We start from the raw sequence: 20,897 nt of genomic DNA on the forward strand, positions 1-20,897 counted from the left end.
AAATCCAAAGCGCACCACGCTCTCCTCCTGTTGGCACCCCAAGGTTCTTCCTCCTCATCACATAAAGCTCGGAGCTCTCGCTGGATCAACATCAGACTGGATGTCAAGAAACAGAGGGGGAGGGCCTTCAAAATAATGCTCTTCAGATGAGGTGTCAAGCTGGGAGGACACGTGGGTCACCGCTCCCTTTGTTATCCAAAGCTCCACATTACGTCCTAAATGTCCTAAACACCTCCAAGGAGTAGGCCAGATGGGATAGGGCGAAGGGCCTTTGCTGACAAAATGGAACCAGCCCTCTGCACATCTGCCTGGCCACCAAGTGAGTTCCAACAATTGCTCTGTGCCTGGACATCTCCTGCTTATGGAATCCCTGGGCTTTTGGCCCAATGCTGCCCACTTTCCCTCCCCTCCAGGAATGCAGAGTTTCATTGTAAATTCTGTAGTCACACATTCAATCTCCTCTTTGGGAAAAAAACAAACTCACTCCTGAGATGTTCACTTGGAAGCATGAGCTTCACGGATGGATCACCTCGCATTTGAAAGATTTAGCCATCCAAACATCCATACCTGTCATCCAATCCCCTGGATTTCAGGAGCAAGCCCATCTCCTTGGAACTCCTAACAGAAGTCACCAGTTTCCCACCCCCCCAGTCACTACTGAAGAACTCCCTCATCCTTCACTGTCTTTCCTCAGTTAACGGCTTTATGGACAGTCCTCAATTCCTCAAAGCCATTTCCTCATCTCTTTGCACCAAGACTGAGAGTCTCTGGAGATAGACTACCCCTGCCCCCCACCTCCACTCCAATAATACGTATATTTATTCACAAATCTACTCTCTTTCCAAGCTGTCCTCTACCCTGGTCACACCCTATCCCTCTCCATTACCGTAACTCCCTCATATCACTTCAGCCCCTGCCCAATATTTTCTGGACTCCTCACTCAAGTGTCCCCAAGTCCCAAGCAATCATCCTAAGCTTTTTTCCAAATACCTCCTCCTCTGCAACTACCACTTGGGCACCACATCACACCACCAGTCCCCTCTGCTATTTCCTTAGACTCTTCCCCTGTCACCCAAGGCTGACCCTGACTCCCTAGTCCTCTTCCTGTGTCCACTTATTACAACCCTTCTACTGATGCCTAAGGCAGCCACTCCTCAGACTCCAGGTTACCCTCAGCACTCCTCTCCACCATCTCAAGTCCATTCCTGAAGCTGTCTTATCTGATATTCCGAGGCCCCTTACTAGTGTTCAGCTCCCAAACCCCTCCCCACCACTGGCCAGCTCTCAAGCCCTGCCTGTCCTTGTCTAACTGTTCAATCAGCCCCTCTGACAACTCCTCCCTCTCCCGCCGGTCCTCTCAGCCACTCCTGCAGTTCTGGCTGGTCCCTTCGTCCCTCAGTCCCCACGGTAGGACCACCCACATCTCCTCCAGTGCTCTCGATCCCCTCAGCCCCTCCTCACGCCCTGTTCAGCTCTCACTGTCCCCTTGACCCCATCTCAGGCCCTGTCCGGCTCTCACTGTCCCCTCGGTCTGTCCTCAGGCCTATTCGGCCCTCACTGCCCCTTGGGCCCCACCTCAGGTGCTGCCCGTCGCTCTCGATCCCCGTTGGCCTCATCTCAGGCCCTGTCCGGCCCTCACCGTCCCCTGAGCCCCTGCTGGGCCGCCCGGCAGCCCATCCAGCGCCCTCCATCCCCTCGGGCCCCGTCTGGCCGCTGCATCCCCTCCGCCAGGCCATCAGCCTCCCCGGTCGTCATGCCCGACTCTCCCTTCCTCCTCGCTTCCGCACGGCCGGCCGGACACTCACTACTCCTTGAGCAGCACCATGTCGCTTCGCGGCTCGGCGGCTGCCCGCTGCCCGCCCGGCCTCCCGCCCGCTTCCCGGCGGCCGCTCTCCCCGTGGCCCGGCCCGGCCCGGCTGCCTGTGCGCCTTCGTCGTGGTCTGCTCCGTCCCCGCCGCTCGCGCTGCAGTCGCCGCGCCGGCTCCTGCCGCCCCGGCCTCGCCGCCTCCCGCGCCGCTGCCGACGCCGCCCGGAGCTCCGGTTCCGCAGCGCCGCGCGGGGGCGGGGCGTCTCTGCGGCAACCAGAGCGTCACACGCAGCGGTGCGCGCTGACCTCAGCGCGGAGGCGGAGCCTTCTCGGGCCCGCCCCCTTCCATCCTTAAATGGGCCGTGGCGTCGGCCTCGGCGTCGCGGGTGGATCCCCGGCCGGCGCAACGCCCGCGCAGTAGGCGGAGCAGACGCCGTGGTGTCAGATGGAGTCCCAAGTGTGAGTGTTCTTCTGCAGCCGGAACAGGCGCACCTGTACGCTTGGACCTCCCCGGTGGGATGGGTTGAGATCCAGGAAAAGGTTGTGTCAAAAAATATTGATAATACCAAATTTACGTGCACGTGCTCCTCTAAGTGCTTGACATTCATCCAATAAGTATTTGCTAATTGCCTGCTGTGTACCAAAACCTGTTGAAAGAGTGAACAAGGCAGATACCGTCTAGCCCTTAGGGAACTCAGGGTCAAGTGGAGGTGGTAGGTGGGTGGGTGGAGACGAGAGAGAGCCAGGCAGAATGCGGAGGGCTGTGAGAGGTAAAACATAGGTTTGGTGCTATTACACCCAGGAGGTGTGGTCAGCAAAGGCATCCCAGAGGAAGAGGTTCTAAACTGAGATCTGGGGGGACTGGGAGGAGAAGAGCGTCCCAGGCAGAGTGAATGTGAAAGCTGGAGGCAAGAGGGAGAGCGTGTGCATTTGGAGAACTGAAAGAAGTGACTGGGACATAAAGTTTGGGGGCTGATGAGCTGTAGGAGGTGGAGGTGGGAAGAGGGTTGGGGCCAGATAAGGCAGTTCCTTGCGGGCGATAATAAGGTATTTGGAGTCCATCCTCAGGGCACGGGCTGGCATTGAAGGGGTTTAAGCTGGTTTAGAGTTTGAAGGCTCGCTCTGATGGCTGGGTGGAGAGGGGATGGAGGGGACCAGAGCAGAGGCAGGGAAACCAGTTAGGAGGCCTCTGCAGGAGTCCAGGCAAAGATGGACTGCGGCAGTGGTGGGAAGGGGGCGGAAAGGAGAGATGGATTCAGGAGCAACTCAGGAGGTAAAAATCATCAAGACTTGTTGACTAATTGAGAGAGTGAGAGTGAGGAAGGAGGGGACAAAACCACCCAGGTTTCTGGGCCAACAGTACTGCCTCCAGGAGAAGACAGGTAAGACAGATTTGCTCGGGGGTAGATAATGAATGACTCCAGTGTTGGACTTGAGGGGCGCCCAGGTGATGGTGAGTGGACTGCTCAAGATAAGGACTAGGGAGGGTGGAGCAGGTGGCCATTTTGCTGTCAAGCTGTGACTGGTGCCCTAGGACAGCCCTGAGTATTGCATGGGTTGGCCACTCATTCATCAAATCCTAGAGTGGGAGAGTGGATTGCCCCAGAAATCCAATCCCAACCCCCTTGAAGGAAGACCAAGAGAGAAGACATATGACCCAAAGTCCAAGATTAAGTGAGTGGCCTGGACCCTGGTCCCCTGACCCCCCAGCATAGAGATTTTTTTCCTACATAATATCAATGAATAGTTATTTAACAATTGCTGTGTGCTGGCTCTCTCCTCCTCTCTGGGAGCTTGTAATTTAGTTGGGAAAACTATATTTACTTGGTAAATATTGATTGAGCTCCTGGTCCTGTCCTCAGCCTTTTTCTAGGCACTCAAGATACAGGGGTGACCAAGAAAAACAAAGTCCTCCCCTTCCTCAGTGGGGGGAAGTGGAATATAAACAAATACAGAAATGACTACAAGTAGCGGTAAAGATCATGAGGCGGCTGCAGGGGGTGACTGTGGGCGGCAGCAGGCCACATTAGTTGGGTGGTCAGTGAAGGCTCTTAGAGGAGGCGATGCTTAGACTGAGACCTGAACGATGAGAGGCGTTGTTGCTAAGCTGGCTCTTAGTTAATGAGTTGAGATAAGGGAGCTGGGAGGGCTGTGCTGGGCACTGGGGGCAATAAAAAGTCAAACAACCATAAAATATCTGAGAAACAGCCTCTGCTCTGCAGGAGCTCCTGGAGACGGGCCCTCGCACTTGTAGGAAACTGTACCTAGTGACTGGGGGTAGCTTGTGATAAAGGTGAACGTGTGTGACACAAGGATCAGTGCTGGGGAAGGTCTGAGGAGTGGCCTACTGGGCTGGAGAGGGGTAGGAAGAATCCTGGAAAGAGGGGGACTTGAGCCAGATTTGGCTAGGAAAAGGGAACGGCATCTCCACGGGGAAACTAGCATTTGCAGAGGTGCAGAGGCATGATTCTAGGTGGGTGGATTTGGGGGGTGGGGAGGCCAGAGTAAAGCCTCTGGTTAGAGCATGAGTGGTTCATGTGGTGGGCACACAGGTGAGACTGAGCGTGAGGCTTGGGTGCCAAGCTAGAAAACTGTGCCCTGTTCCGTGGGGTCATTTGAGGGCCTTAAGGACCCCCCAGTCCTCATCGCCCAGATTCAACTGTTGGTGGCCTTGTGCCACTCTTGCTTCCTCTCTTTTCTTTTCTAAAACATTTTATTTTTTTGCTGAGGAAGATTCTCCCTGAGCTAACATCTGTGCCAGCCTTCCTCTATTTTGTATGTGGGTTGCTGCCACAGCATAGCTGCCAACGGGTGGTGTAAGTCCACACCTGAGATTTGAACCCGGGCTGCTGAAGCAGAGCACGCTGGACCTAACCACTAGGCAACGGGGCCACCTCTGTCTGAAACATGTTAAAGACATCATGTCACCTCACCCTTCTGTGTTTCAGTGTGCATTCTAGAAATATGGGTATTTTCTTACAAGTCCACAATGCCATTATCATACTTAACAAAATTAATAATTTCCTGATATCATCTCATACCCAGTTCATATTCAGATTTCCCAAATTATCTAAAGAATATTATTTTGTAGTTTCCTTTAGGTAAGTTTGGCATCTGAACAAGGCCTGCATGGGTTTTTTTTCACATTTTATTTTTAGTTCTGTTTCTTACATCTCTTTTACTCTGGCAAGCTTTGCTTCAGGTGTGCATAGGAGTAGCCGGTACATGCAGGGGCCACAGCTTTCTCCAGCTGTGCCCCACTGTGAGCCAACAGCCCCACTGTGGGAACAGACCCCCTGGTGCTGGTACCTTGGAGTCCCAGCCCTACTACTTCCTGCCTGTGTGACATTGTGTAAGTTACTTAACTTCTCTGTGCCTCAGCTTCTCCATTTGTGAAAAAGGGATGATGACAGTGCCTGCCTTGTGGGATTGCTGGGAATCAGTAGATGAGGCCGTGTGCATAAAGCAATCATATGCAGTGCATGGCACATTTCCATGGTATTATTACTGGGGGAAGTCGTGTTGTGAAGAAGGAGGGACGGACACTCCTGCCCCTCACAGCTACTTCTATGTAGTCCAGGCTTAAAAGGAGAGAGAAAAGTGAATCTCCAGTGTCACAACGATCTTTCTGTCTCTCACATCTCTTTCCTTGTCTCTCTCCCTCTCTCGATCTCTATCTGTACCTTTCTATCTTCTCCCTCTCTCTGGCTGTCCCTTTCTGTCTCTCCTCTATGTCTCTTTCTATCTCTGTCTCTCTATCTCTCTTTCTCTCTCTCCTCCTCTGTACCTCTTATCTCCCTCTCTCTTTTTGTTCTCTCTGTCTCTCTCTCCTTTTGCTTCTCTGTCCCTCTCAGTCTTTCCTCTGTCTCTCTTCAATCTTTCTTGTTATCTCTGCTGTCTCTGTCTCCCTGCATTTCTCTGTCTCTCTTTACCTTTCTTCCTGTCTCTCCTCTTTGGGGATCTCTTTCCTCTTCCCAGCCCTTTGTCACTCTACTCTCGTAATGCCCCTTCAGCCTGTTTCTTTCATCTTCTCTTGGCAGCTCTCTCCCTTTCTCCTGTCTGCTCTCTCTGTTCTCTCTTCGTCTCTCTCGTGCCTTCATCTTCATGTCTGTGCATCTCACAGTTCTAGCCCTCACAGTTAATCCTGGCTGGCTGGCCCTTGTCACCGCCTCGGCCACAGCCACACCTGTAACCCATCTCTGGGTATCTTGGGGAGACTGTGTTTCACTGTTTCCATCTTCCGCTCTGTCCTTTCCTGGCTGGTGACAGCATGCTCTTCTCCCAGCCTCTGTCTCAGTCTTTTACAGCCTCTTTTGGTTTATTTCTGTCTCTCTTTTTTTTTTTTGGTCAAAGATTTTATTTTTTTCTTTTTCTCCCCAAAGCCCCGCCCCCGCCCCGGCACACAGCTGTGCACCTTTAGTTGTGGGTCCTTCTAACTGTGGCATGTGGACACCGCCTCAGCATGGCTTGATGAGTGGTGCCATGTCCGTGCCCAGGACTCGAACTGGCGAAACCCTGGGCTGGCAAAGCGGAGCGTGTGAAGTCAACCACTCGGCCAAGGGGCCGGCCCCCATCTCTGTCTTTTTTTAAATTTCACCCTCCAAATATTTATTGAACAGCAGTTCTCTACCAGGTACTATTTGAGGCCCTGGAGGTATCGCAGTGACCAAGGCAGAGCACGTGCCGGCTTTCAAGGAGCATTCATTCTAGTGGGGAGACAGACGCCAGACAAAAAGAACACACCAACACATGTCCCTGGCCACCCGGCTCGTCCCACTGGGTGGAGGAGTGTGTCGGCCAGGCCAGGCTGCGGACAGGGACTCAGGCCCGTGAGGGTGAGCTGACTCTGCCCTGCGCTTTGCCTGACAATTCCCTGTCCCTAAATGGGGACTATGGGCAACTCTGGAAGCCACACTCGAGTGTGTGACCCATTTGCTCCCTCAACAGCATTCACCATGTGTCAGGCTGGGGGAGACTGAGGTACAAGAAAAAGGTCCCAGCCCGTGGAGGACCGCAGTCTAATGCAAGACGAGTGTGGCCTCTGCTAGAGTTGAGGAAATAGCAGTCACTTTGGGTGCCCAAACGAGGCAAGGAAGCCGTTTACCTCCTTCTCTTCTCTCTCCTACCTCTGGCAGTGTTTGGCCTGCATAGTGTTGTTATTTTTTATTTTATTTTTCTTTAGGAAGATTAGCCCTAACTGTTGCCGATCCCCCTCTTTTTGCCGAGGAAGCCTGGCCCTGAGCTAACATCTGTGCCCATCTTCCTCTACTTTATATGTGGGATGCCTACCACAGCATGGTGTGCCAAGCAGTGCCATGTCCGCACCTGGGATCTGAACCGGCGAACCCCGGGCCACCGAAATGGAACATGCGAACTTAACTGCTGTGCCACCAGGCTGGCCCTCGGCCTGCATAGTGTTAAAAACTATTTGAGCATCTGTGATATTTAAAAAAAAATTTTTTTGAGCCAACATTTGAAAACGGGGATATTTTATATAAACTCATGATTTCCAGCTTCTCTTTAAAAAAATCGGAAGATCTGGCAACACTGGGCTCATTCCCACATGGGCATAATTGGTTGGAGCTGTGTGAAGGCTGTCCCCTTAGATGGGGGCTGTGGCCTTCAGGTTTTCAGAGTCCCCACCGAGTCCTCTTATGTCCCTGGCACGGAGGTCAAGGTCTAGCTGCCCCTGAATCACCACAGAGCTGATGCTGTGGCTTTACTTATATGAGAGAGAGTTCCCTGCGCTGTCTCCATCAGATGCAGGAAAATGAAAGCTAACAACAAAGGGAGGTGGCAGAGCCCCAGCTTTTGCGTTTGCAATCCTGACAAGTAGCAGCCTCCAAGCATGTCCATCTAGCATCTCTGTGTGCACGGGTGGTGGGGCTGCTGCTCATTTTTTCCCCCCACTGGCCCCAAAGCCATCCATATCCCTCTCCTGGACCTCAAGCCCCCTCCACCCCTGTCAGGGGCCAGGCCTCAGACAATCAGGACGCCCCCTCCCCTCCCTGGTGCTTTTCTGAGGAGGCCCAGTGGCTCTCTTCATCCTGCTGCCACTGCCCAGGGCCCTGGCAGGAGGGTGGCCAGCCTGGTGGGAAATCTGTAGGAGGAGCAGTTACGCCCAGGACCACTGCCTTAGGATAGAAGAAGAGAGGCAAGGATGAGCTCCCTCCCTTAGAACCAGAATTCACTGGCTTGGTCTTCCCACCCAAGGGGCCCCTCACTCTGTCCCCCGCCCCCCATCTCTTCAAGCCGAGGTACAGAAAGAAGGCCAAACCAGCAAAGCTGGGCCAGGGCGAAGGCAACATCGGGGAAGGGTGGGGCCAGGGAACAGGTGTCAGACAAGTGACAGGGAATCTGGGCAAGAGACAAGGGGTAAAGGGATGTGTGACTTAGGGAGAGAGAGACCCAGGAGCCAAGCAGGAAGCAGTTCTTAGTCATTCTCAGCATACATTTATTGAGTGCTTACTGTGTGCCAGGAAGTAAGCCAGGTGCTACATACAGCAAAGGGGCAGGAAGAGTCAGGGTCAGCTACTGAGTTGTCAGTGACACTGCATTGACCCTGGTTAACACAGGGAACAGATGGACCCTTCAGGCCCCCACTGTGAGGATCTGGGCTGGGTCCTAGGACAGGGCCTGCCTAGGCCTTTCCAGCAATGGAAAGGGATGCAGCGAGGCAAGCCCCTCTGTGTCTCCTCCGTCCGGGTAGAGGCACACAGACGAGCTCCTACACACTCCTCTAAATGTGTTCACACCTGACATGCCAGGGACACATCTCAGACTTCAACACACGCGCGCGCACACACAAACACACAGAGGCACAGCCAAGCGGTTTTATGAGGTGGTGCGGAGGTGCCTGCATGCCATAATCTGGGTCATCCCACACAGCAGGACTGGCCAGAGTGCCTGAACACCCACTGCTTAAAGATTATCTTGAGAAGCTTTTTGGCCAAGTCTCTTAGCAAAATGTGAAAGACAAAAGAAAAGTGAACAAGGGGGCAACTTCTTAAGGCATGGCTTAGAGAGGGGTTCTGAGAGGGGTAGGAGTCAGCAGAAACAGGCCTCACTTCCTTACTTAGCCATGAGTCTGTCCCAGTCAGAGCTGCCTAAAGTACGTGTCCTATGATATGGGGTGGGGGGGCGTGGTCCTGTTCCCTGTGTTATCTGCTCTCCGCCAGGGTCAGAATGATGCTATCATGTGTTAAGTGCCTATGAAGTGCCAGGTCTACTACTGTTCGAGTGCTTTAGGTCCATGGTCACCTAGCTCCACAGTAAGGGTATTACCTCCATTTTACAGATGAGGAAACTGAGGCTCACGACCTGTCCAAGGTCACCAAGATGGTATGTGATGGGGCCTCTCACCTCTGCTCTTCCCGTCATTGCTTCCTCGGCACAAGGAGATGGAGCCTCACTCTGGGAAGGGTTGGGGAGCCAGGAGCTGCCAGGGGCCCCAGTTCAGTCTCAAATCTGCCCAGGAGGCTGAGAATGACTAACTTCAGAGCTGGACACACTCGCTGCAGAAACCAAGGGGCACAAAGGGTGGCTCCACGCTGGCAGGCCACCCACGTGGAGGATGGTGCACCTCCTTCATGACACTCAGGGAGCTCCATACTCAGCCCAGGGTGTGGGGTGAATCAGGATGTGGAGGGGACAGGCCCACAGAGCCCGCCTGCTCGCCCTGACTGCCACCCCACAGGAGGGCTGCAGCCTGTGGAAAACCAACCCCCTCACTTTGGGGGTCCTGGGCTCCTTATCCTCCTACTCCCATGATCTCTATTTGGGGGAAATGGGCTACCACCCTTGAGTTGGGCCTCTGGTAACTGGAACAGATCATGTACCTCACTGCCCCAAGAGCCACAAATTGACCTCGAAGTGCATCCAAAGCTCCACTGGGATGAATGTGTTGGTGCTGCTGTCTGGGACAGTCCTGCACACGTACCCCCGGTACTGAGTGTCCCCCCATTTTCAGTGTCCTTGGGGTGCAGGGCAGTGTGATGCCCTCCTCAGACCACACAGCTGAGGGCCATGACAGGAGGGCTGGAGCAGAAGTCCTTTTGACCAGGCTGATACTGGGTACAAGATGAGAAAGGAGATGGAACAAAACAGAAAGGAAGCCACAAGGGCCTGCAACCATCCCTGTGGCCTGCAGGAGGGTCGGAAGCTTCCCAGGTGTGGGAGCTGCAGGCAGGAGCCAGGGGGCTTTGGAGGAAGCCAACCACAAAGGCAGGCCTAGACCTGAGTCCAGGGGGATCAAGACAGGCTCCTGGCATCGCTCCAGGCTTCTGGCATCGCTCCTGAGGCTGGCCCGCCCCCTTCGTCACTCTGATAGGAACCTTGGGGCCTCACCACTTCCTGTTCCTTCCCACCAGGAGCCTGGAGGACAAGGGGGAAGATGGAGGGCCCTGGCCTCCTGATGCCCACTGCCTTTGATCAGCCCGTGGTCCCTTCTCTACCCCAGGGCACTCCTCCTCAAGGGGTGGGGTCGCCAGACTTCACCAGCCTCCGGGGCCAAGATGACTCTGAGTAGAGCTCACCCCACTCTCCGAGGAAGCTCTTGGCTCCAAGAAATGCAGACCATGCCTGGGTTTGCTGCCCTTCCCAGGCCGTTGCCGCCCTGCTTCCAAGGCCTGGTGGCCCCCGGGGCTGCCGCTCCTAGTGGAATGTCCTGGTCAAGAGGCCCTGCTGGCTGCTCCAATGACTTAAGAACCATCTATGAGTCCTGGCTCTAACCTTAAGCAAGTCATTCCACCTCTCTAGGCCTCTGTTTTTCCAGCTGTAAAATAAGGATGATAGTATCTATTTAACTCCTGGATTGTTATCATGACTCAATAAAGATAATAGGAAAATACGTAACCCGTCAACTCTGTACAGTCAGATGAGAATGACTGGCCCTTGTCAAGGGGAGGGAGTGCAGGTGGTACCTGATGCACCTGGTTCCCTGCTCCCATTTTCGTGCCTCTAATCCCCACGCACAGTTGGCCCTAGACTGTTTTCCACCCTGCACTCTGGTTTCTCAAGGCCTTCTTCTTCCCACCAAGTGCCCACACCCTGCCAGTGGGTGGGAGGGAGGCAGCAACTCCCACTCTGGCTGGGCCTGAGCGCAGCTGGAGATAGCACAGGCTGTGCCTGTACAACCCCAATGTTTTCCCAGATGGAAGGGCTCTCCTTGCTAATCAGCATTTCCCCAAACCACACTCCTCTTCATCATTAGGTCTCAGACTTTGCGGGGAGGGGCACCAGAGTCACCAGGGGAACGCTTAGCAAAATGTAGACATTTATTTCCCTCTGGGTCCAAGGCAAGACCCAAAGTCTACATTTTTAACAAGCAGCCCAGGAGCTCCTGCTGCAGGTGCTCCCCGGGCCACACGGGGAGGATGGCTCTGATGGTTAAAACCATCCTGCAGAGCATGCCACACTTCCTCCTGGAGAGCCACAAAGCCCGCAAGCATGCCAAAAGCACTTGCTGTAAAGAAACCTGCTTGACTTTAACTCAGCATTTCCCAAACTTGACTATAAAACTTTTTTCATAAGTTAGAATAACCGTTAACATCTCACAGGACTAGTGTTCTGAGGAATGGCTTAGGAACTGATCTAGTTCTCTCTCCTTTTAAAGTTTGTCTTAAGTGTTTTTTGTTTTTAATGTTTGAGTGGACCGAAGCCTGGGATGGTGAGATGTGTGCAAGGTGCTCAACTGCTACTGCAGAGCTTGAATTTGAGCCTGGGTCTGCCCCTCCCTGTTCTCCGTGCGTCCCCCCACCACATTCTGCCTCGGTCTCTTTGAGGCCGAGACTCTCCTGAGGTCAGCCAGTGTCCCCGCTCAGGAGCAACCCTCAGGGTAGTTGCCCTGTGACGGGAAATCTGAGTAGGGGATGACAGGGGTCAAGACTAGCCTGTTTGCTGGGATAAGTAGCAGAGGAGGGGGTGGCCCACGCTTTTAGCATGTCTGCACAAGTCCAGTCTGTTTGGAGGTGAGCTGGGGGAGGTCTTTTCCTGGCCCACTGCCCCTCCGAGGAGGGCAATCACTCAGAGAGACAGTGAGCGGCTGGGTACAATGGGGGATGGACAGCGGCAGGAAGTCTTGTCTTGCCTTTTCTTCTCAAGCTCAAATTAACTGTAGCCATTAACTGATATGCTAGCAGGGGATCCCTTACCAGGAGGAAAAAGGATTTATTGCTTTATAAAAAGGAGTCTGATAAAACTTAAAAGGAAAAAAACAAAACTATAAACCTAAAAATCAACCCACCCCTCTCAGCGCTCCCAGGAAGTCTCAAACACATTTCTGGGGACAGTGAAGGTGGGTAGGTTGGTAAGCCAGGCCGGCCTGGCAGAGAAACGGTGGCCTCTCCCACTTAAACAGCTCGAGGGCTGCAGAGGAGTCTGCCAGCAGGGGGCACTGTGACTCCACAGCCTCAGACAAGCTCCAGGCTGAGCGGGTCTGGCGCCGGGCGCTGGGCCTGCTGCAGGCCTGGCTGGCTCCTGAGCAGCTCCAGGAGCACAAGGTCAGACACCTGGAGCCCATACCTACCACCACCCCACACACGCCTCACACGTATCACATGTACACACACCCCTAAGCCCCTCACAAATCCACCTCCCTACCCAGGCCTGGACCTCGATGTCTGTCAGCCACAGCCTCACTTACACTCTGACAAAAACAGCTGTGGGGGGGCTGCCCTATTGGTGCCCCTTTAATTCCCTTCAGGTCACTGACTGGACGGAGGGTGGCAGTGGAAACCTGCTCCCCACTTAGGCCCTGAGAGAGGAGATGAGGGGACTGCTGATCAGCCTTGTCCATGGCTCCCTGTGTGACCATCCAGCCCTCTATCCCCTCCCCAAGCTTTAAGCCAGGGGGGCTTCTCCGCAGGCCTGTAACGGGAGGACAGGCCATGGACAGGCGACGGGGGGCTGGAATTACAAAGGAGTTAGCACCAACAACAGGAAGCGGGTCCTTCCTTCCTCAGGCAGCCTCAGACTAGCCAGGGGAGGAGGTGAGGGGCCAGGCGAGGGGGGTGCAGACAGTGCAAGCCTTTGTCCTCAGGCAGGCGTGGTCAGTGGGCATGCAGCCGAGGGGCAGGCGGCGGGCAGTGGATGACAGACCCCTCTGCTTTGGCAAGAGGCAGAATCCAGACACTTGAGGAAGAGAGCCTGCCTGCTGGGGGTCCTCCTGATTCCTCCTGCAGGCACCATGGAGCCTCAAGGCCCCAGGGCCCCCAAGGGTGGCAGAGCAAAGCCCAGGGCAGCCCCTGCTTCCAGTAGTAGGAAAACTGCCCATCTGGTCTGGGCCCTCTCCCATCCTTCTACTGCAGAGCTCCGAGGCAGGACTACGGCCCTGGCAGGGAGCATGGACTCCAACATGGTGAGGGAGAGGATCCTGAGGGTGCATGGGGGTCCTCTGGGGTGGGGAGGAGGACATCGGTGAGTCACTGAAGCGAGGGCAGGAGGCCACAGTTCTGAGGTGGTGGGCGCTACACGAAAGCCTCGCGGTTGGATGAGCCGTTGAGCTTGAGGAAAAGCTTGTCATCGTCCCTCTTCTGTTGCAGCTGCCTCTCCAGCTGGCGCCGGTAGCAGATGAGGTAGAGGGGCAGACAGAACCCCAGCAAGCTCAGGCCCAGCAGCCCCACATTCACCTGGGGAGGCAGGGAGGAGAGCTGCCATCACGTGGGGCAGAGACCAGGCAGGCGCTGAGGTCTTTGCAGAGCTTGGCTCAAAGACCTTTCCTCACACTCAGGTTTGGGAAAGGGAAGGTCACAGGAAAGGAGAGAAAAGACTGAAACTGGAAGGTTCAAGAGATCCAAGGGCCTGTCGTTCCACATTCCAGCATCAGAATTCCCAGTTGTCCACGGGCCACTCAGCAGCCCGCAGGGCCTCGGCCCCCCCACCTCTGACCCGCTGATCTGAATCTCCCGGGGCAGGGCAGAGATTGGGACAAGCTCACAGCACCTGGTGAAGAATCCCAGCCTGCAGGAGGGGCGGGAACAGCAACTCGGTTCTATTGACCCCAAAATAAGGTCCAGAAAGGACACTTTTCTCCTCCTGCCCGGCCACCATTCACAAGGAGACCCCAAATCGGTCCTAACCAAAGTTCCAAACTGCCTGTCCTCAGGGCTCAGGAAGCCCCTGAGCGATGCCTCCCAGCTCCCAGTCAGCAGAGTGGGGCAGATGCCCATAAGCCACTGCCCCCTGACCCTTCTTACCCATAGAGGGTCTCCTTGGAGGGGACCCATCATGGCCAGAAACAGAGGCTGCTGCAGCAGAGCGAAGAGTGCACTGATCAGAGACTGCAGTCCTGTGAGGCTGCCAAACTGGGTGGAGGGGTACCTGCCGGGCAACACAGAACCTGTCACCACAGGTGCCACTCTCCAGCCTTCCAGATGCTCCTCGGCCTCAGCCTGGCTCCAAGTGCCCCCAGGCTGCACCCTCGGTGTCAGAGAAGAAGCAGGAACAGCCTCAGAGAATTGGGTGGTATCCACCTTTGGATTATTTTTTGCTGAGTAGTTCTACAAAGTGAATTTCTCTTTCGGCCCAGCCTGAGGCCTCAGACTTTGGGGTGGACTCCACCCCACCCAAATGTACCCTGAGCCCATGGGTGTCTGGCCAAGCTGAGTGGAAAGTGTGGTGCCAGCGGGAGTCTGCAGCTTGGGAAACAGGCCAGGGAGCAGGTTGGAGGCTGGGCCCGGCTCTGCTGCACCCTCATCCAGAGGAGCATTGTGTAATCACGGAAACTCAGCATCACGGCTCTCAGTCCTCCCTCAGACCCTGCCAGGGCAGCCGCAACTTCCTACAGGCCCGCGGGGGTGGGGGACACGCAGACCTGGAATGACCCCTGTGGGATGCTGTTGGGAGGGGAAGAGAGATTCTGAGATTCTGGCAAAATCTCAGCAAACGTCAGGCTTTGTAGCCCCAGAGGTGGGAAGAGATTCCCAGAGAGGAACAAGCTTCAGTCAGAGACAGACAGCGGGTGGTGTCTGGGTTCCAGTTTTTGAGCCAAGCTCGAGCCCAAGGAGGAGGGATGACTGTGGTTCCGTATGCACGTCTGGCCTCTAGGAAAAAGGAGGCAGCTTTCATCTCAGCCAAGGCCTGAGGAGGCTGTGGGCAGAATCAGACCCTTTGAGACTCTGGGTGAAAACTGTCTGATATGTTCTGGGCTCAGTTGTCCATGTCACTGCCCCTGCTGAGGGCCATTTGAATGTCCCCTTTTAGCTTTGGGCAGCCAGAACCCACCCCTGCCCTTACCATGAGCAGCAAGCGGCAGCCCCAGGACTCGGCTGAGCAGCAGCCCCCTGAGGCAATAATGAGCTGCACACGGGCACTGACCCTGGCTGGGGGAACTGACTTCGTGTTAAATGCCAAAGCTTGTGGGCACCCAACTGTCTGGCCACTCACCCACCTCCTGCCAGGTATGGCCTTCCCAGTACCCCCAAGAGAAGGCCTGGTACCTGTCCCCTGATGCAAGAAGATGAACCCGAGAGGACAAGCTGGCTCCCTCTCAGGACCTTAGTCCTGCCATGAACGTCCCTCAGGTCATTCCTTCACTCTTGGCCACCAGGCCACCCACAGGTCCCAGGACTTACACGGCAGCGTACAGGCCCCCGACGGCAGAGTGGATGAATCCTCGTACAATCGTGTGTAAGATGAAGGAGAGGATCTGAGGGAGGGAAGCCGAGCATGAGCAGAAGACTGTGAAGGCCCTCACCTGTCCACCACCCCACAGTTCCTGGGCTCCTGAGCAACAGGAGCACTGGCAGCCTGCAGTTGGCTCATACCAGCTCTCCCAGGCCAATTCCTGAATTTTCAGGAATTTTGCAAGCCAGTTGTTAAACACGGTCATTACTAAAACTTAAATTTTATAAACTTGCAATTAAGCAAATTATATTAAAAGCAAAGGTTACGAATACTTAAAACTCATCATGTCCTAATTATTTTACTATGTTTTACTATTATCTGTTATCTGTCCTCTTAAGGTTTTTTAGGTCTATTGTATATGTATGGTGGAAATACCATATGATGGTGTATTACTGTGAATCTCTTTCCAACTTCATAATCAGTGACATTATGTTGGTTGAAATCAGCCACGGTGAGAGCATTTACACTATGGAAATTGGCAAATGCTAAAAACCAGGGCTCCCCCCGCCCCCACCTAGAGCCTGTTGTTGAATATGGATTGGCACAACGTGAAGGAGGAGGTCGCTAAACATGACTCGATCCCCTGCCTCTGCCGACCTGAGGACTGTGCCCAGGGGTCTCCCTGCCTGGTCACCCAGCCCTAACTGGCAGGTGGCTGTCCTTCTCCCCTCCCTAGGAAAGTTCTGCTTCTCAAGAAGGCCGCTGCCGCTGGCAGTCTCAGCAAGCTCTGAGAAGCACTTGTTAATGATTTCTGAGAGGCACGAGAGCTGCCCACTTTGCCACCAGGACCCTTTGCCTTTTGCACACAGCCCTGCCATCCTGCTAGGCAGCCAGGACCTGTTCCCAGGAATGTGGGCAGTGGTGGCGGCAGGGGCTGCTCTCTGTGGTGTTGAAAGAGAGCTGTGCCCGAATGTACACACACACACTCGGGCGGGCCCCCCCTTTCCATTTCCAAGGCCTTGTGGCCTTTTCATAACTTTTCTTTCAATGAGAACTAAATAAAACAAAAAGAGATGACTGTCCCCACTGAGCTTTGCCTCTTAACTGGAGAGTGTGCCAGTCTTGCAGAAATGGCAGCTACCAGGAGGCCGGGGCGGGCACTAGGAATGCAACAAGACCCCCACTTATAACTGCTACAAGTCACCAAGGGTTTACTCTGGTCTGTACACACAGTATGAGCACATAAATGTGACAGGACCTGTGGGTAGTGCACACCTGGGTGTCTGACGTACCTCAACACGTGACCACTTGTAAAAAGGGACTCTTGCTTTCCTCTTGGACCTGGCCCAAGATACTATCTGGACTTGGGCTACACCCATGTGAAAGCAATGCCATCACTCACGTCCCTTCAAAGTTCATAAATGGGGGGTTGGGGCTAGAACACTTTCATGGACCCAAGGATGGAACCAGGCAGGTGACAAAGTCTACCTTGCTCAAAATCTCTGCCAAAAGTCAGGTTTCAACAGCATCAAAAATCTTGTGCAAAGGAATCAGGCTTTTGAACCCAGATGCCAAGCAATCATCACAGTCTTTTTTTTTTACTCTCTACAACATAGAGACCCTGTGGGTATTCTTGGACCAGAGGAGCAGATGTTCCCACCAACACCACAGATTGGCCAGACCTCTTTGGACATCAGATTTCAGCTGTTTGAGCAAATGCAAACTAAGTGGCCACAAAACTACCCCACATAGTTCCGGGAAATGGTATGATGGTGGTATTCACGGTATGCAAGAGGCTCAAAAGACCAAGAAAAATGACAAGGTTCAAAGAGAAGAGTGTTCTGTGAAAAGCAGTCCTAGTTTCATTTAAGGTTCACTCCCAGCATCGAGCACAGAGCCTGGCAGGTAAAGGCCCTTGGTAAATAACGGTGGGCCGGTTGGTTGGTTGGTTGAATTAAATGAATGAAGACTCACCATTCTTTTTGTTGACAGGTGCCATGACACATATGCACCTTTTAGTTTCGTTATCCCATTCCCCACCTAGCCTCTCCCTCTCCCCACACCCACCTGGAGAGGCAGGTTGGGAATGAGGCAGGTCACCCCAAAGCCCACGAGCAGCAGGTTTGTGAAGGCGAAGGCGCGCACGGCATTGGTGATCTTCTGGATCTGCCGGTCCCGCTTCTTCTTCTTCTCGCCTCTGTGGAAATACAGAGCACACGTAGGAGCTGAGGGCTCCCCGGAGGAGGATGGGCTCTCCCAAGAAGTCAGGCCCAGGGGGAGACAACTTGTGGACAACGCAAGACTCAGAGACCACCCAAGCACGTGTTAGGGACTGCCGGGGCTGGGCCAGCACTATGGACACTCCCTACTGCACCCTCTTGACCGAGTCTGAGTGTGAACTTGAGTGGAGAGGTCAGATATGAGAAGACGGTCATCAACACGCTGCACTGCTTCAGTGAAGGCTGAGCGCCAAGGACAGGGAAGGAAGGAGCAGAGTGTGCCCAAGTCAGGATGTGGCAAAGCCTCACTTCACCACTGGCTCCAAATTCACCCGAATCCTGCAGGGAGCTGATGATAAGCCACATGATAAGCCAAATAAGGGAGTGAGTGGATTTCCCCTTGCGGGGCAGGAGGGAGTGAAAGAGAAACAAATATGCAGCAGATGGAACTGGAATGGGCACAAACAACCTCTTGGCTGTAGGACCTGACCTAGATAACAGAGCATTCTCTATAATTATTTCCTTGTGAATTCACTATTACTGATTCTGTCTCACCACCCACACAGCTACCCCATGGACAACTGTAGGACATCTAAGAGTGAATGCCAAGTGCTCGAGAGGTGCAGGGAGTCCCAGGTCACCCACTTCCTCACTAGGTGGCATCAGGCAAGTTCTCAAACTCCTAGCTTCAGTTCCCTAACTCCTAGCTTCAGTTCCCTCATCTATAAAGCGGATCTAAGACTAGCATACACCTCATGGAGGTGTCGTGAGGCTTAAGTGACATAGGGTGCATCAAGTGCTTGGCAAAGCGCCTGATACAATAAACAGCAGCTTATTATATTACGGTGGAGTCACAGCAGACAGCATTTAACTCATCCTCTGATCTTAGAGCCCAGCCCTTATATAAAGTAGGGCTCCAGTACCTTGTTTAATCCTCACAATCATGAACAAATCTATTAACACACATTACAGTTACAGCCACATACTCCTCATACCGAGTGGAGTACACCGTGCAGGCAACAGGACTGTGTGAAGATGTCTGTCTACCCACTGTGCTACCCGTGCTGCAGCTCTGAGCGCAGGCCCGAAGGCAGGATGGTGTGAATCCAGTCGTCGACCTTCCTCTGGTTTCTCCTCCTCTTTCATTGAGCTCAGTGTTCCCCAGACTTTAGCAGACTAAAGAACTTCCATAAAGAAGCAAGAGACCTAAATGTGTGCTGAACTGAGTGAGCAAGTGTTGGAAAACTCTTGCAAAAGTAGCTGTGAGCAGACCCCTCTGCTGCCACTCCTGCTGACTTTAAAACCTCACCCACCCAGCCTGTCCCTGCCTGACACCTGACTCCCTGGGCTTCTTTCTCCAGGGCCTGGGGGCTGGGGCACAGGCCCTGCCTACGCACTGGTTGGCATCTTTCTCCTCAGGCTCCTCAGAGGCATCTTCACACTCCTTTAGCCTCCAGTCCATGACGTAGCCGATGACAGGGGCTGTCAGCAGGCAGAGCAGCTGGAGCACACCGAAGATGGAGGTGTAGAGGCCAACTGGGGAGGAAGACGGGCTGTGTCACAGGGGCTGCTGGCAGAGACCCAGGGCAGGCACTGGGCAAAGCCTGAGACCCCAGAGGCCCTTCTGGGGTCTCCCTCAGACCCCCTCTTGTCACTGTGGCTCGTGAGGGGAGCCCAGAGACTTTAACTTCTGAAATCAAAGCTGGAGCAAGAGGCAGGCCACCCTATTCTCCGAATCCCCTGCTAGTTTACAAGAAACTGCTAATGAAATCCAGTATGTCACAATGAGCTTCCCCAGAAGCTCCAGGAAGTCTCTATGACTTAGGAACCACAAAATTACCAATGCCTAGGACTGACGCTTTGTCTGTAACTGACCATCGGCTTTCTGCCTCTAGAAATATACCAGGAAGGCACCACTCACAGGGGCTCTGACGTAAGGGCTTCACTCTTCAAAAAGCCTTAAAATTATAATGCAATTTTTCAGCCAAATAGAAGCTGAAAGTTGACTCCTCGCCCCGCCCCCCCTGCCCCCCGCCCCCCCCTGCCCCCCGCCCCCCCCTGCCCCCCCCAGCCCCGCCCCTAGTTCTGGCCAAGAGGGCTATTTGGAGTTCAAGGCAAGGTGTTTCTCGGTTAAACAGAGACTGGCTGGGAGAGGATGTTGCAGTGTTCTCCAAAATTCCCCCTGCTTACCAGTGGCCATCACTGCATCAAGAAAGCGAAGGTGAAAAAGCAGAAAGGAGCCAAGTTAGCAGCAGAAACCTCAGGTAGTTATAGGCGAACAGGGCATGGAGGCAGGCTCGCTCTGGGCCCAGCACACATGCTGTTCCCCACTGAGACCTGACACCTGACTCTCAGAGCACCCGGGGGGAGGCAGAGCTTAAGCCAGGCTTATGGGAGCGGAGGCGGGAGAAGGCCCAGCATGAGTGCCTGCTGATGTTTTCCTGTCTGCTGGGGCCTCAGTCATGTGCAGCTGGTGCCTCGTCACAGGCAGGCTGGTGAATCAGGCCTGCGGCACTTGCCGGGGACTGTGATGGGGAAGTGGCATGGGTGTGGAACAGCCAGCAGAACCAGGGCCCCTCACGGTCACGCGCCCTTGGGAACACGCTCTGTTATGGTTACCTCCTGCTGCCCTCCAAGGGCGAGGGGTCAAAGAATCCACCCCGACCCCCAGCCACGCATCTGACACCATGAGTCTCCCTCACACGGCCAGAGCTGGGCCTGCTTCCACCCCACCGGCTCCCTGACCCTGAGGCAGCCCCTCTGGGCAAAGCCAGGCTATAGGTATCCAGCCAACAGCTCAGAGGAGCAGGATGGGGAAAACCAATGCCCGGTCAGCCACAGACTGAATTTCCTGGCCCAACTTCCTCTACTTCTTGAAATTGACTTTCTGAATGTGGGAAACACTTGGAAAAAATTCCTCTTGGGCAGCAAAAGATTCCTCAGAGAACTCGAGGAAAAGGCCATGACTTAGCAGCAGGGAGAGCTGCCTCCCAAGGGCCCGTGAGGGCCTTTCTCCTCATACTCCACCTCTCTGGGCCTGACAGTTTATGATACAGGGTATTTAGACATGATATATCAGCTTTCCGTAAAATGTGGTCTGCAGATTTTAATGAGTGTTACATGATAAAAGCGTTCCTGTGGTAGAAATCTAGGGGAACATCACTGGGCTAAAACAAAGCTAAACAGGTAACTTTCCCTGTAGAGCCCCTCAGGCCTTTACTACGCCAGCGTCCCTCCACTCTGCTTCGCCACGGACTCCCATTTCACAGTGGAGCCAGTGTTGTCTGGGTCCCTTTGTCATCTTTCCC

General features: G+C 54.1%; 2 protein-coding genes across 17 annotated transcripts in view; both read right to left on the reverse strand.

The window, feature by feature from the left end:
* Positions 1-1,966, reverse strand: part of PITPNA (phosphatidylinositol transfer protein alpha) — a 36,478-nt gene extending 34,512 nt beyond the window's left edge. Inside the window, exon 1 of the mRNA XM_001504320.6 lies at positions 1,806-1,966. Within this exon, the coding sequence (XP_001504370.1) occupies positions 1,806-1,825 (20 nt within the window). The 5' untranslated portion in view covers positions 1,826-1,966. The remainder of the gene's footprint in view (positions 1-1,805) is intronic.
* Positions 1,967-8,237: 6,271 nt separating this feature from the next.
* The window catches only part of SLC43A2 (solute carrier family 43 member 2), a 42,831-nt gene continuing 30,171 nt past the window's right edge, over positions 8,238-20,897 (reverse strand). For 15 of the 16 annotated variants that reach the window (XM_070227841.1, XM_070227839.1, XM_070227849.1 and 12 more), the window contains 5 exons: positions 18,987-19,125; positions 17,438-17,567; positions 15,379-15,452; positions 14,002-14,125; positions 8,238-13,434 (listed from right to left, as the gene is read on the reverse strand). In XM_070227841.1, the coding sequence (XP_070083942.1) occupies positions 13,273-13,434; positions 14,002-14,125; positions 15,379-15,452; positions 17,438-17,567; positions 18,987-19,125 (629 nt within the window). In that variant the 3' untranslated portion in view covers positions 8,238-13,272. The remainder of the gene's footprint in view (positions 13,435-14,001; positions 14,126-15,378; positions 15,453-17,437; positions 17,568-18,986; positions 19,126-20,897) is intronic. The other variant, XM_070227838.1, reaches the window with a different exon arrangement.

The sequence above is a fragment of the Equus caballus genome, chromosome 11 (assembly GCF_041296265.1).
Source record: "Equus caballus isolate H_3958 breed thoroughbred chromosome 11, TB-T2T, whole genome shotgun sequence".
NCBI lineage: Eukaryota > Metazoa > Chordata > Mammalia > Perissodactyla > Equidae > Equus > Equus caballus.